Source organism: Protomyctophum parallelum (genome assembly GCF_964188405.1).
Source record: "Protomyctophum parallelum genome assembly, chromosome: 9".
Lineage (NCBI taxonomy): Eukaryota > Metazoa > Chordata > Actinopteri > Myctophiformes > Myctophidae > Protomyctophum > Protomyctophum parallelum.
This window is the reverse complement of record NC_139706.1, coordinates 2,491,665-2,507,993: the sequence shown is the minus strand read 5'-3', so window position 1 is coordinate 2,507,993 and position 16,329 is coordinate 2,491,665. Positions and strand designations below refer to the sequence as shown.

The 16,329-nt window shown below is 44.2% G+C and overlaps 1 protein-coding gene across 1 annotated transcript in view; it reads left to right on the top strand.

Annotated features, from left to right (window-relative positions):
• Nucleotides 1-3,794: 3,794 nt before the first annotated feature.
• The window catches only part of npas1 (neuronal PAS domain protein 1), a gene marked incomplete at both ends in the record, with an annotated part of 33,182 nt that continues 20,647 nt past the window's right edge, over nucleotides 3,795-16,329 (top strand). Inside the window, 2 exons of the mRNA XM_083772485.1 lie at nucleotides 3,795-3,889; nucleotides 8,976-9,214. Of these exons, the coding sequence (XP_083628611.1) occupies nucleotides 3,795-3,889; nucleotides 8,976-9,214 (334 nt within the window). The remainder of the gene's footprint in view (nucleotides 3,890-8,975; nucleotides 9,215-16,329) is intronic.

The following is a 16,329-nucleotide window of genomic DNA, read 5'->3' as shown; positions in this document are numbered from 1 at the left end:
CCTGAGGCCACTTCAGCCATTTAAATGTCAACACAGCTCTGAGCACAGAGGCAACGAGACAAGCTCTTTGAGAGGACAGGGAGGTGTGTTCACAGTGTCAACGAGACCAGCTCTTTGAGAGGACAGGGAGGTGTGTTCACAGTGTCAACGAGACAAGCTCTTTGAGAGGACAGGGAGGTGTGTTCACAGTGTCAACGAGACAAGCTCTTTGAGAGGACAGGGAGTTGTGTTCACAGTGGCAACGAGACAAGCTCTATGAGAGGACAGGGAGTTGTGTTCACAGTGTCAACGAGACAAGCTCTTTGAGAGGACATGCAGGGAGGTGTGTTCACAGTGGTAACGAGACAAGCTCTTTGAGAGGACAGGGAGGTGTATTCACAGTGTCAACGAGACAAGCTCTTTGAGAGGACAGGGAGGTGTATTCACAGTGTCAACGAGACAAGCTCTTTGAGAGGACATGCAGGGAGGTGTGTTCACAGTGGTAACGAGACAAGCTCTTTGAGAGGACAGGGAGGTGTGTTCACAGTGTCAACGAGACAAGCTCTTTGAGAGGACATGCAGGGAGGTGTGTTCACAGTGGTAACGAGACAAGCTCTATGAGAGGACAGGGAGGTGTATTCACAGTGTCAACGAGACAAGCTCTATGAGAGGACAGGGAGGTGTGTTCACAGTGTCAACGAGACAAGCTCTTTGAGAGGACAGGGAGGTGTGTTCACAGTGTCAACGAGACAAGCTCTTTGAGAGGACATGCAGGGAGGTGTGTTCACAGTGTCAACGAGACAAGCTCTTTGGGAGGACAGGGAGGTGTATTGACAGTGTCAACGAGACAAGCTCTTTGAGAGGACAGGGAGGTGTATTCCTTCAATGAGACAAGCTCTTTGAGAGGACAGGGAGGTGTATTCACAGTGTCAACGAGACAAGCTCTATGAGAGGACAGGGAGGTGTATTCCTTCAACGAGACAAGCTCTTTGAGAGGACAGGGAGGTGTATTCACAGTGTCAACGAGACAAGCTCTATGAGAGGACAGGGAGGTGTATTCCTTCAACGAGACAAGCTCTTTGAGAGGACAGGGAGGTGTATTCCTTCAACGAGACAAGCTCTTTGAGAGGACAGGGAGGTGTATTCACAGTGTCAACGAGACAAGCTCTATGAGAGGACAGGGAGGTGTATTCCTTCAACGAGACAAGCTCTTTGAGAGGACAGGGAGGTGTATTCACAGTGTCAACGAGACAAGCTCTATGAGAGGACAGGGAGGTGTATTCCTTCAACGAGACAAGCTCTATGAGAGGACAGGGAGGTGTATTCACAGTGTCAACGAGACAAGCTCTTTGAGAGGACAGGGAGGTGTGTTCACAGTGTCAACGAGACAAGCTCTTTGAGAGGACAGGGAGGTGTGTTCACAGTGTCAACGAGACAAGCTCTTTGAGAGGACAGGGAGGTGTATTCACAGTGTCAACGAGACAAGCTCTTTGAGAGGACAGGGAGGTGTATTCCTTCAACGAGACAAGCTCTTTGAGAGGACAGGGAGGTGTGTTCACAGTGTCAACGAGACAAGCTCTTTGAGAGGACAGGGAGGTGTATTCACAGTGTCAACGAGACAAGCTCTTTGAGAGGACAGGGAGGTGTATTCACAGTGTCAACGAGACAAGCTCTTTGAGAGGACAGGGAGGTGTATTCCTTCAACGAGACAAGCTCTTTGAGAGGACAGGGAGGTGTATTCACAGTGTCAACGAGACAAGCTCTTTGAGAGGACAGGGAGGTGTATTCACAGTGTCAACGAGACAAGCTCTTTGAGAGGACAGGGAGGTGTATTCCTGCAGGGGAACAAAGAGGCGGACAGGGGGATATGGACCAGTGGTGTGTATACTTTGGGAGAGGCGCTATAAGTTGGGGGAAATTGCCGCTGTTGGTGACGCAAAACAATTTCTTTCAGTCGGAAATATACAGTATATTATACCCCTTTTGGCCTTTAAAGCATTATGTTATACTTTAGCTGTTGGAAAAATAGCAGATCTGCTATTTATTTGAAAAACGTGCGCAAATCTTTTAATATATATTTCACAGCAAACGTTTTTAACTCTAATCTTTGCTTCTGGGGGGAAGCAGGAAACATTCATGTCATGATTTAGAAGACATTTTGTATAGAATCTAAGCTCAGTCATCATAGTCTGATTGTTCTCTCCGGGGGAGACTCTCGACGTGTGTGATGATCTCTGGTGTTTTAGCGTAATCGTTGCTGTGATGATCTCTGGTGTTTTACTGTAATCGTTGCTGTGATGATCTCTGGTGTTTTAGCGTAATCGTTGCTGTGATGATCTCTGGTGTTTTACTGTAATCGTTGCTGTGATGATCTCTGGTGTTTTACTGTAATCGTTGCTGTGATGATCTCTGGTGTTTTGCTGTAATCGTTGCTGTGATGATCTCTGGTGTTTTACTGTAATCGTTGCTGTGATGATCTCTGGTGTTTTACTGTAATCGTTGCTGTGATGATCTCTGGTGTTTTACTGTAATCGTTGCTGTGATGATCTCTGGTGTGTTAGCGTAATCGTTGCTGTGATGATCTCTGGTGTTTTACTGTAATCGTTGCTGTGATGATCTCTGGTGTTTTACTGTAATCGTTGCTGTGATGATCTCTGGTGTTTTAGCGTAATCGTTGCTGTGATGATCTCTGGTGTTTTACTGTAATCGTTGCTGTGATGATCTCTGGTGTTTTACTGTAATCGTTGCTGTGATGATCTCTGGTGTTTTAGCGTAATCATTGCTGTGATGATCTCTGGTGTTTTAGCGTAATCGTTGCTGTGATGATCTCTGGTGTTTTACTGTAATCGTTGCTGTGATGATCTCTGGTGTTTTACTGTAATCGTTGCTGTGATGATCTCTGGTGTTTTGCTGTAATCGTTGCTGTGATGATCTCTGGTGTTTTAGCGTAATCGTTGCTGTGATGATCTCTGGTGTTTTACTGTAATCGTTGCTTTGATGATCTCTGGTGTTTTAGCGTAATCGTTGCTTTGATGATCTCTGGTGTTTTAGCGTAATCGTTGCTGTGATGATCTCTGGTGTTTTACTGTAATCGTTGCTGTGATGATCTCTGGTGTTTTACTGTAATCGTTGCTGTGATGATCTCTGGTGTGTTAGCGTAATCGTTGCTGTGATGATCTCTGGTGTTTTGCTGTAATCGTTGCTGTGATGATCTCTGGTGTGTTAGCGTAATCGTTGCTGTGATGATCTCTGGTGTTTTGCTGTAATCGTTGCTGTGATAAGATTCTTTATGTCTGGCCTGATGTGATGAGCGATCACTGGGGAACAGACCCTGACCTTTATTATGTGGTCAAGGTATTTAACTCTACAGCTGTAGCTGGAACTAACTGCTCTACACGCTTCTCTCGGTGTTGACGCCTTGCTTTTATATTTCATTAGTTTTCTTTCTTTTCTGTCCGTCTCTCTTTGTCTTTCTTTACTTTCTTCTTTCTTTCTCTTTTTGTGTGTCTGTCCTTTTTGGTCTTCTTTCTTTCTTTCTTTCTTTCTTTCTTTCTTTCTGTCTTTCTTGTGGCAGACTGAATCAACCACAGTTCCTTTATATTGCACAATTGTATCTCTTTCTCATCCTGACCTCATCTCTCTTTTTCCTCTCTCTCTCTCTCTCTCTCTCTCTCTCTCTCTCTCTCTCTCTCTCTCTCTCTCTCTCTCTCTCTCTCTCTCTCTCTCTCTCTCTCACAGGAAGTGCGCGCATGTCTCATCCTCAGCCAATCGGTGCCTTCGTTAGGAGCAGCGTCGGCGTGTCATTGGAGGAGGGGATGGCGACCATGCCGTTTGTCAGCGAGGGAAAGTGTGTGAGCGTGGAGTGGGATTTCCTACAAGGACTGCTGGCCAAACCTCCCACGTTGCCATGGTAAAGCACACACACACACACACACACGCATTTCAGCAATCAGTTCATTTTTAATGTGTATCCGTAACAAGCCTAGTAGTTCAACATTTTTGAACTTCAGTTGCCATTAATATAGTGGTTGTAACTGTATTAATTGATTGCCTGAGTCCCGTGGCGGGAGTTCTGCTCTGGTTTTGGTAAATATTAAGTAGTTCCAGTCATTTGATGGGGTGGGGGGGGGGGGGGGGGGCACTGGGGCCACGTATTAGAAGTAAATTCATCCACAAAACTAGTGTCATTTGTTTGTATTGTTGACCTATTTCTAAAATATTAGCGCAACTTTCGTTCAACTTTGACCTCTCTATCACATTTTTTGGGGCGTAGTGATATGGACACAAAAAACATAGTTCTGTGTGATAGAGGGGTCAAAAATAAACGTTGCACTACATGGTAGAAATAGGTCAACAATAAAAAATGACGCTAGCTCTGTGAATTAATTTACTTTTAATCTGCTATTTTGGCTATAAAAAAAAAAACCTCCCACGCCTGCGAGCCGATTATTTCCAAGCTATACGTACTACAGATACGTATACTACAGTACATGACCTATGACCTCTGACCTCATGTCCCGGGTTTTTGTTTTCTGTGAAAAGCCCCAAAACTGCTCTAACAAAGCTAAAGAACACTGACACACGCACTCACTCACGCACGCACGCACGCAAATGCATGCACGTGCATGCATGCAGCACACCTCAGCACATATTGTGCGCAATAAGCCTGCATGCAATAAGCCTGCATGCATGGCCATGAATTAATCCCTAGCTTGATCTGAAATCTATGCATTAACCCATTCTGACCGGGCACCCATTTTGGCGTTAGCATCATGTTATGCTTTAACTATTGAAAAACAGCAGATCTACAAGCTCATATCGCGCCACCGAGTGGCGCGACACGAGCTTGTAGGTCTGCTATTTTTGAAAAAATCGAAGAACGACTGACATTTTTTAGAATCTGATCTCAGGTCAGACCAGTGTGTGTCCCCCAGTGGAAACCTGGTATGAATCTGATCTCAGGTCAGAATGCGTTAATACCCTTGTTGTACACATCGACGGATACAATGAGAACTCACTGTCAATGAGCCACAGTCCGCACGAGCGTGGCCGCGTGCGTGCGTGCGTGCGTGCGTGCGTGCGTGCGTGCGTGCGTGCGTGCGTGCGTGCGTGCGTGCGTGTGTGCGTGCGTGCGTGCGTGTGTGCGTGCGTGCGTGTGTTTGTGGGGTCTGCCAACCGCTTGTCAAAGCGGGCCATCCCCTCCCCTTAGCGGGAGATTAACCCATTCTGACCTGAGATCAGATTCTAAAAATGTTTATTACATCCTGACAGTTTCATTATCAACCCATTCTGACCTGAGATCAGATTCTAAAAGTGTCTTCGATTTTTCTAAAAATAGCAGACCTACAAGCTCGTATCGCGACACTCGGTGGCGCGATATGAGCTTGTAGATCTGCTATTTTTCAATAGCTAAAAGCATAACATGATGCCGACACCAAAATGGGTGCCCGTTCAGAATGGGTTAAGTAAATTTGGCTGGAATTATTAATGGCCAGCCATTTATAGGCGGATATAAAAAGTAAGCAGAATCGATGGGTGAGTATGGATTGTTCTCGTGGCTCTGGGGGTCGAGGCAGTATAATAATGAGATGTTACCGAGGGCCGGCTGCATTAGTCCACAACACGCACGGACGCACGCACACACACACGCACTCACACACTCTCACACACGCATGCGAGCGCACACGCACACTTGTTTACACAGCCTATATGGAACAGCAGGCAGAAACACAAAGGGTGATTAAGACACAACACAGACACACACACACACACACACACACACACACACACACACACACACACACACACACACATGTACGCACACACACACACACACGGTACTATATGGATGTACTGTATGTTTTGTCTTTCTCGTGCTCTCTTATACACACAGCTAGGACAGCGCACACACACGCGCGCACACACACACACACACACACACACACACACATACACACACACACTGCTGGGGGTCTTTTAGAATGAGAATCAATGACATGGGGCGGGGGGGGGGGGTGCTCCGCCCTGTCCCCCCTCTGTCTGTCTGACTCTCTCTCCGACACACACGCACGCACACACACACACACACGCACACACACACACACCACACGAGCGCAGGCGCGCACACACAAACAGTGGAGTAGCCGTGACAACATAATTCCGCTACTCAGGCCCCATTGAAGAGAGTCAATACCCAATCAGAGGGACAGGTAACCTGGGCTCTGTCACTCTGCACCTCCCACCCCCCCCCCCCCCCCCCCCCCATCTCCGCTATTGATCCCATAATCACGGCTCCGACTCGGTACCCCGACCGGACAAGAGAGAAAGAGAGAGAGAGAGAGAGACAGACTGACTGTGTGTGTGTGTGTGTGTGTGTTTGTGAGTGTGTGTGTGTGTGTGTGTGTGTGTGTGTGTGTGTGTGAGAGAGAGAGACTGTGTGTGTGTGTGTGAGACTGTGTGTGTGTGTGACTGTGTGTGACTGTGTGTGTGTGTGTGTGTGTGTGTGTGTGTGTGTGTGTGCGTGTGTGCGTGCGTGTTTGCACACACACACGTGTGCAATGAGCCCAATTATTCTTTTTTTTTTCCTCAGGCTTTAGTCTGGCAGATCTAGAGAACAGAAAATAGTATTTTGTCTGTAATCACTGAGGCAATCTGCGAGAGATGGGATCAGAATGGAGATTGCCTCAGATGGCTGAACGGCCAGGATTCCTTTGTTTTGCCTGTCTGTGTGACTGTGTGTCTCATTTATACACCGCTTCAATCAGTCAACAGGTGGTCAGCTTAACCAATTCTGACCTGAGATCAGATTCTAAAAATGTCAGTCGTTCTTCGATTATTCAAAAATAGCAGACCTACAAGCTCGTATCGCGCCACTCGGTGGCGCGATATGAGCTTGTAGATCTGCTATTTTTCAATAGCTAAAGCATAACATGATGCTGACACCAAAATGGGTTCCCGTTCAGAATGGGTTAATGTATTTCTATTCCAACCTGTACATATAGATTTAGGGTGTTTGAGAAACGTATTGTTTGTTGTCATTGTGAATGAATGCATGGGACCCGAATGGAAACAAGACCGCCAAGGTCTTTCTTCGGTGCTGTCCTTTTGGACCAATGCTGTGCTTGACTGTACCATGTACTGTTTGCATCTAATTGTCTAATAAAATTATCAATCAATCAATCAATCAATCAATCAAAAAAAACCATCTCCTCCTCCATGAAACGGACTCCATGCTTCCATGATTGTGACATGAAAGAAAGTTGTTGTCATTTTTCTTGGGTTCTTTTTACGTTTTCGGAGCTCAATTGCAACCTGAACTTTTAACATGCAGTAGATTTCCTGTGGTCTGGCTCAAACAAGTGATCTGATTTGTCTGTGATGTCACAGCCTGCAAATCCCACATTTGCAGTGACATCTGCTGGAAAATCTCATTGACATAATCCAGCAGATGTCACTGCTTTGCCTGTTTTCATTGCAGCTCAACAGGCTTCCAAAACCTCAGAGAAAACTCCAGACCACAGAGAATCCACTGAATGTTCAAAGTTCAGGTTCTTTGCGTGTAATTGAGTTCATAAAACCGGGGGCCGGGGACCCCCGTAAATGCTTTGGCCTGCATGTCTCGCGACCCCCGCGAGTCATTGTCTCCACCAGGCCGAAGGCATGGGGGGAGAGTATGTTTTGCACTCCGTCCGTCCGTCCGTGTGTCCGTCCGTGTGTCCGTCCGTCCGTCCGTCCGTGTGTGTGTCCGTGAGCAGCTAATCTCCGGCACCGTTAACCCGGTCGATGCCAAATTTTGCACACACACTCCCTGGATGCCAATGATGAACCTCTGCCCCAAAATTTCCAGAACGGCCTGTTATAGCGCCACCAGGAGGCCGCTTTGTGCAAAACAAGTTTTTGCACAGTACACCTACAGATTTTGTCCAAACATTGCGCAAATTGGTACACAGTCTCTCTAGAGCCATTCAACGAAACGGGTCTTTCAGATTTCTCAGACTCCATCCTGATTGGTTAAGATTGGCTTCCAAAGTTCACAGGAGTGCTCAGTTTCAAACAAAATGCTGCAAATCATGAACACATCGCGTGATTTCCGTGAAATTGTGCACCCACATTCCCACTAGGCCGAGGACGAAATGCCACATGAACAATTTCAACTCAGCCTCAAGGTGGCGCTATAACTGGACGGATCTGTGGATAATTTACTTTTGTTGCCCTTTTATCCAACCACCAGATGAAGGCAAGCTACAATGTCCTACATTCCTATCCTGGTGGAGACCTGTGCCCAGAAGGGCACTTTTTCTAGTTATTATCTGTGATTTGGGATATTGTACTATTGTGATATGGCATAAACTTGTTCTATAAAATATAAATATTGGATCGGGAAAAATGGGTATCGGCAGATGCTCGAAATCAGATGATCGGAATCCGATCGGGAGCAAAAAATCTCTAGTTCTATGTCTGCAAAAATGCCTAAATTGTAGCGATGCACCGAATATTCGGCCGCAGAAAATATTCGGCAGAAAATGGCTTAAAAAATGCATTTTCGGCCTATTCGGTTTCGGCCCGAATAGGCGGAAAATATATCACCGAATAGTGTATGCAATTAATGCATTCAAAAGAGCTGAATAAATGTTTTATGGACCCATAATCGTGATTATTATTTAAGTTTAAGTTTTGCCATAACCATTTATTTTGCCATAAATGACATGACAGCAATGGTAGGAAAAATATATGTAATATTAATCATATTCGGATATTCGGTATTGGGTTTCGGCAAAAGAATTTCCCTTTCGGTGCATCCCTACTAAATTGTAAATATTTGTTTGTGTGTTCCTTCCTTGTGTTTCTCCATCACCCTGACCTGGGTCCTCCTCCTGGTCCTCCCCTGGTCCTCTCCCTGGTCCTCTCCTGGTCCTCTCCCTGGTCCTCCCCTGGTCCTCCCCTGGTCTTCCCCTGGTCCTCCCCCCCCCCCCCCCCTGGTATATTACATGCTGCAGTCTCCAGAACCTGCGCAAGGAGAAGTCTCGGAACGCGGCGCGCTCGCGGCGGGGCAAGGAGAACTTTGAGTTCTTCGAGCTGGCCAAGATGCTGCCTCTCCCCGGAGCCATCACCAGCCAGCTGGACAAGGCCTCGGTCATCCGGCTGACCATCAGCTACCTGCACATGCGCACCTTCGCCAGCCAGGGGGACCCGCCCTGGAGCCCTCTGAGGGAGGGAGACAGCAACTGCAGCAAAGGTGAGAGAGAGAGAGAGAGAGAGAGAGAGAGAGAGAGAGAGAGGATGGTTGACGTGTTGCGTGTTAATTAAGCAATATTACACGAGAGGGTGTTGTTTAACGTGATTATTGCCACGACAGTGATGTCAGGAACACTGAAGAAAAAAAAAGAAAAAAAAAAAAGACAGATGTAGTCACTACGACCACAAAAACACGTCCCAAGAAACTAGCTACCCTATAGCCACCGAGTTTGCTATAGCGCTCTGGGAGAACAGAGCGGCTGAATTCTTTGTTTTGATTATAGGTGGTGAACAGTGCTGGTTTGATCCACGGCTAGAAACCGTTTCAACCAATCAGATTGCTTCCTCGAAACGACCTGTTTTTTAACATTAAAGGACAACTTTAGTTTTTTTCAACCAAGGTTCATGTTTTAGGTTGTTATTAGAGAAACTAAAAGGTGAGTGTTCATTTTCTTTCATTTGCTGCTTTCTTTCGTTTTAGGGATTTTCGCCATTTTTGACAGGGGGGCGGGGGCATTCGAGCATGGGGCTAAATATGTATTTCTTTACAATTTTTTATGGCGATTTATTTTTTTATTATTTACTATAGTCCTACTAGACACATTTTACATCTGGCCACAAAAGATCACAGGATCTATTGAATGTGACAAAGTGACATATTCAGCCTATACACACAGTATAAGCCTTCCCCCTATAGGCTACCTTCACATCCAGTAGATCATGTGATCTTCTGTGGTCAGATGTAATTTCCTAGGGTATATTAGGACTATAGTGAATAATAAAAAAATAAATCGCCATAATATATTGTAAAGAAATACATATTTAGCCCCATGCTCGAATGCCCCCACCCCCCTGTCAAAAACCACTAAAATCCCTAAAACGAAAGAAAGCAGCAAATAAAAGAAAATGAACACTCACCTTTTAGTTTCTCTAATAACAACCTAAAACATGAACCTTGGTTGAAAAAAACTAAAGTTGTCCTTTAACGACGGTACAGTGCCCGTGCAGTTCTTTTCACTGTCACAAAAAGGTGTTTTTGTTTTATATTTAATTTATAAAAAGGTTTATAGGTTTTCTGAGCTCAATTGCACCCAAAGAAAAACCCCACACTTTTAACATTCAGTAGTTGTTCTATCGTTTCAAAACGATAACAACACCATCATTTACATCTACATGAATGTGCAACCCTGAAGCCATTGAGATACACGTGGACATTAGACCCTAGTGTTAAAGGGCTGGCATTTCACACCAATAATAATCCCATAATCTACTAATTAAGGATTAAGATTACACTATTCTCTGGTGATGTATAGCCCTAGTATATCCACTCTAGAATTATAACCGCTTCCCTGAGGCTGATGATACTGTCATTATTTAAATGTCACAGAGTTTAGAGTTTTGTTTTAAAACTCTCTTTTCTCCATGCCTCCACCACCCCCCCACCACCCCTAAATGGCCCAAGATAATCTATTCTTTCAATTGCCGTAAAACTCCAGGATATAAATTTCGCTCTTGCAATTGAATGTCAAGTGGATATTCATTCATACCATAGCACATTAAATCCCTTAATGGCTTCTTTGAAAATTAAAAATAAACTTTGGTGTGATTTGGGGAAAATTCCGGCAGTATAACTCTTAATACCATGCGTTGTATAGTCAATATACTCTATGACAAGCCAGATTTAGCATCGTCCTTTAAGATCTCCATGACAATACGACTGCATACGTTACACATCATAACATTTGACTTATTGATACAGTGGGTGTAGCTCTCCCCCCAACATTGACGACACAGGCGGTTCTTTATGAACGGGCATTTATTGGGCATTCTTCTCATCCCAGCTGTTCCATGCCGTGAGAACTGTATGTTCGCACAAAATAATAAAACACATAATCAGCGTGTAACACAGTACATAATATTGACCAAACAAACACAAGGAAATGCGCAAAGCGCAGGTGAACGTGTCCATCAAAACAACGCAACAAAATACTAATCTAAACATAATAATACCTCGTTGGCCGCTTGTCGTGGAAAGAGGTTCTTGATGCTTGTGTGAGTCCTTAGAATGTCTCTGACCATTTCGCCTTCATTTGTTCTTTATAACTTTAGCAGTGCAAACGTACTACACTGCTGCTGCAAGTGTACTGCTTCCTTGTAGACTAGAGTCTGAATGAGTGAGACACAGTTTGTAGCACCTGTGTGCAATGCCAGGCAATCATGCATCAATCAGTCAATTATTGTCCAGTGTTGCTATACTGACAGACAGAGAACTTGGTTCTGCCTCAGAAAGTTATCATCACATGTTTTACATTTTTAACCTTATATGAAATCAATTATGGACCACATATTTATTGTACATCATGAAATTGCTATGAATTATGCTTTATGAGCTTATGACCATGAACTTTTATATTTTAGCCATTTTAAAGAAAACATTTTAATAACAGCACTTACACTCCCACCAAATCACTCATTCCTTAACATGTGGGATTTTCTTGTAACCAAACCAAAAGAACAAATTAAAATGTATGCATTTCAGTGAGTGTGACTTGTGTGGTTTGCCTAGTACTAAGTGTAGTGTCACTGACCAGCGACCTCCTTAGCACCATCTCCATCAGGGTATTCATTTTCCATCTGGGCCAGAATTCACTGGCTAGGAAGTGTACTCTCCTCCACCTCTTGTTCAGCTGGATGTCTTCTTTGTGGAGCTGTCCAGTTGGTGGTAGGATTGTGGGATGTTTCACGTCGTGGTGAAAGGTTGATCGGGATAGCCGTCCTCCCACCTTGAGGCTATTTCTCTTGTCCAGGGTTCCTTCCGTCTGGAGCTTGATTTTCTGAGTCTCTTCAGTGAAAGCTTCTTGCATCTGTCTATATGGTTCATTCATTCTGGACTTAGGTCCCGTGAACTCTTTGATAAGTCTCTTCAGCCTTGCGACAGGCCTTAATGCCTTGGACCACTTAGAGGACTTTGTGAAGTGGTTAATCACTGAACTCAATTCTTCTGTCTTGACTTTGTTGACTGGAACCTTGCAAAGGTCAGTGGTTGTCCCTAGTTCTCCCACCGTTTTCTCTCCGTGTGGAAGATTCTGTTGCACAGGACAGTCAGGTCCCTTCAGCTGGTTAGACTCCTTTGACTGAACTGTTCGTTGTTTATCGTCTGTGGGTTTAACTTGATCCTTGCACTCTCTGTGCACTTCTGTCTTGAACTCAACCGATGGCTGTACAGCAGGTATCACAGTCATGATGCTGTGACTGATGCTCACTGCATCGCTGCAGTCATCCATTGAATGTGAGCCACCAATGATGCTCCATCCGAGATCAGTCCGCTGTGCATACGGATGATTTTCTTCGCTTCTTCTTACTTGTACGTTTGTCAACTTCTGACATGGTACGACTGTTGACCTCTTAGTTATTGTATCGCTCTGTATGTCTAAGAGCGCATAGACAAGAACTTCTTGATCTTGGGGCAAGGGCGTTGGAGCTGCTTGAGGTTGACTTTGGGGACTAGGGGTTTGACTTGTGACTTGGTGAAATTGGGGAATGAAAGGGGAACTTGTGACCTGGGGAGCTTGTATTGTAACTGGTTTGGATTGAGGAATAAATGGGGGACTTGAAATGTTGAGTGCTTGTCTTGTCACTGTCTGTATGGCAAGGGTGTTTGAGCCATGAAGGGAATTTTCTTTGGCTGCATCATAGACCCTTACTCGAGCCTGTGCAGTGTTCAACTTCTTCACTTCTTCTAGGCGTTCGGTCTTTCGTTGCCTTTCCTTTATCGCTTGTTGTCTGGCTAGCATCTCGGCTTCCATCGCTTGTTGTCTGGCTAGCATCTCGGCTTCCATCGCTTGTTGTCTGGCTACAAATTGTGCCTTTCTTTGCCTTTCTTCAGCCTGTAGCCTGATAAGTTCTCTTGCTTCCCTCTCTTGTTCGTGACGTTCGTTCAACGCTGACAGAGCTTCTTGGGCTGCAGCGGCTTCTGCTGCAGCCTCATTTCTTTTGATCGTGTATCTGCTAGAGTGGGTAGAACCACGTCTTGAATGCCGAGACTGTGGCCTTGATAAAGAACCTGTTGAGTCTTCTGTAGAATGTCCATGAAGTTGCCTTGTTGTCTTCCGAACAATGGTTTTTGTAAGCGATACACAGTTATCAACCTTACGCCGCTCTTCTGTATCAGTAGTTTTCAGGAGACGTAACTCATCATAGGTGTATTGTACATCTGTACAGTAGCGTTTAATGTTCTTAATCAGTTCTTTCAATTCGTCTTCCGAGGCACTTACATAGCTCTCGTCCAACATTTCTCTGCTGAATCTTGCATGGCATTTCCATTTTGCATAAGTACTATTGTACCGACGTTGCACACTCAGCAGCTTCTCTTCTTGAAGTTCTCTTCCCTTCAGGGTCAGAGTTCGTTTTCTTTCACCTTTGCGTATTTCCACTTCTTCGGATTCAGTGGCTGTAGCTTCGGATAGAGTAGATACATTGGCTTCTTCAGTATCTGTGACTTGGGGTTGTGGAAGTTGGTTGGCATCTTCTTGGCCGGTTGTGGTGCTTGGGTCAGACATTTTGAATGAATGTGTGTGTGTTATGGAACGTTTGTGAATAATAAACTTGAATTGTGTCTAGTGTGTGCAACTATATGTACAAACCTACTTCAAGTTGACTTCAAAAAACAAAAAATAACCTTAATGCAGAGGAAATCTGCTAGAAACACTTTAAATCACTTATTCTTTAAATACCAAAGATATTTTTTCGACAGTGGAGTTACCCTTATCTTTTTCACGAAAAATAAAAACAAAACAAAAACACCGTAGTTCTCCTTTAACCTTCTTAGTTTAGCTGAAAACCAAAATGAGTTACAAAACACCGTAGTTCTCCTTTAACCTTCTTAGTTTAGCTAAGAACCAAAATGAGTTACAAAACACCGTAGTTCTCCTTTAACCTTCTTAGTTTAGCTAAGAACCAAAATGAGTTGTACTTTAAACCGTTTACTTAAATAAACACAAAAATTAGCTTGTTTTTAAACGTCTTAAACCTTTGTGAAAACAAAATGAATTATTTAAACTCTTTGTCATGAAATACAAAATGACTTGGTGACTTTAGTTTGGTAAACAAAATTGCAATCTTAATGCAAACACTTTTTATAAACCCTTAAACTCTGTTCACTTGCTTATGTGAGTTACTTTAAATTCTTCTTAAACCATCCAGCAGTGTAACAACTTCAATACCAGCACATTAGAAAGATCCCAAAAATGTGTAGGCTAAGCTCCATATGCACGGTTAATAGATCTGAGTCCTTGTTGCAATCTCCAAGTTGAACCGCTTCCCGCACCACCTTGTTGTGGTAGGGAACTTATTGGCTGTCACTCGAAACGTTGCGCTTTCAACACAGTCTATCGCCGTTGCTTTGCAGTGGCTATGCCGACACCTACTTTGTGGGCTTTGCGTATCTGAAGGCTGGATCCTCGTTGCGTTGTCACCCGCGGAGGTTGTCGTCTCTCGTCTCTCCTACCCGCGTTGAGCAGTCGAGTTCTCACTGTAGCTCTCCCCCCAACATTGACGACACAGGCGGTTCTTTATGAACGGGCATTTATTGGGCATTCTTCTCATCCCAGCTGTTCCATGCCGTGAGAACTGTATGTTCGCACAAAATAATAAAACACATAATCAGCGTGTAACACAGTACATAATATTGACCAAACAAACACAAGGAAATGCGCAAAGCGCAGGTGAACGTGTCCATCAAAACAACGCAACAAAATACTAATCTAAACATAATAATACCTCGTTGGCCGCTTGTCGTGGAAAGAGGTTCTTGATGCTTGTGTGAGTCCTTAGAATGTCTCTGACCATTTCGCCTTCATTTGTTCTTTATAACTTTAGCAGTGCAAACGTACTACACTGCTGCTGCAAGTGTACTGCTTCCTTGTAGACTAGAGTCTGAATGAGTGAGACACAGTTTGTAGCACCTGTGTGCAATGCCAGGCAATCATGCATCAATCAGTCAATTATTGTCCAGTGTTGCTATACTGACAGACAGAGAACTTGGTTCTGCCTCAGAAAGTTATCATCACATGTTTTACATTTTTAACCTTATATGAAATCAATTATGGACCACATATTTATTGTACATCATGAAATTGCTATGAATTATGCTTTATGAGCTTATGACCATGAACTTTTATATTTTAGCCATTTTAAAGAAAACATTTTAATAACAGCACTTACAGTGGGCATATACTTTTGCACATTTGTGACCAGATTTGACTGAGGGACTGCCATTGGATTTTTTTGAATTTTCGTTTTTTTTTCATGTCATATGAAAGCAGGGAATCATAACTTCAAATTGACATATTGGTTGTTCAGTTTGACCCACCAGTTTTGGAGATATGGCTCATAGAGTAATGTCTTGCAGAGAAACAGCGAGTTGAGAAAACAGGCTTGAAAAGGTTCACTTCTGTGGACTCTAACATTACACCTATAGCTACATGTTTAAGAATTTATTTCAATATTTACATGTCGATTTTAGCTCTGACACGGGCCTAAATGCCGTCATAATGACTGATTTTTTGCAGCGCCGCCCAGCGTGACTCGTTGTGAGCTATTTTCAGCATGCAACCAAGTGTAAAAAGACTTATACTGGATCTCTCGTCCACTATAGTCCCTTCCTAACATTTTAGTCTGGTTTTTATGTGTTGACGAAATCGTCAGTCTGAGTTTTATTCATCATAGCTTAGTTTTCATTTCGTTTCCATTTAGTTTTCGTCAGTGGGGGAAAAAGGTAGTCGACGAAATTTATTTCGTCTTAGTTTCAGTCGAGGAAAACAACACTGATCACATGACAGATCACACCACCAGGAACATGGATGCAGGAACACATGGGAGAGCACAGACCACATGCGTGTGCAGAGAGCACAGACCACATGCGTGTGCAGAGAGCACAGACCACATGCGTGTGCAGAGAGCACAGACCACATGCGTGTGCAGAGAGCACAGACCACATGCGTGTGCAGAGAGCACAGACCACATGCGTGTGCAGAGAGCACAGACCACATGCGTGTGCAGAGAGCACAGACCACATGCGTGTGCAGAGAGCACAGACCACATGCGTGTGCAGAGAGC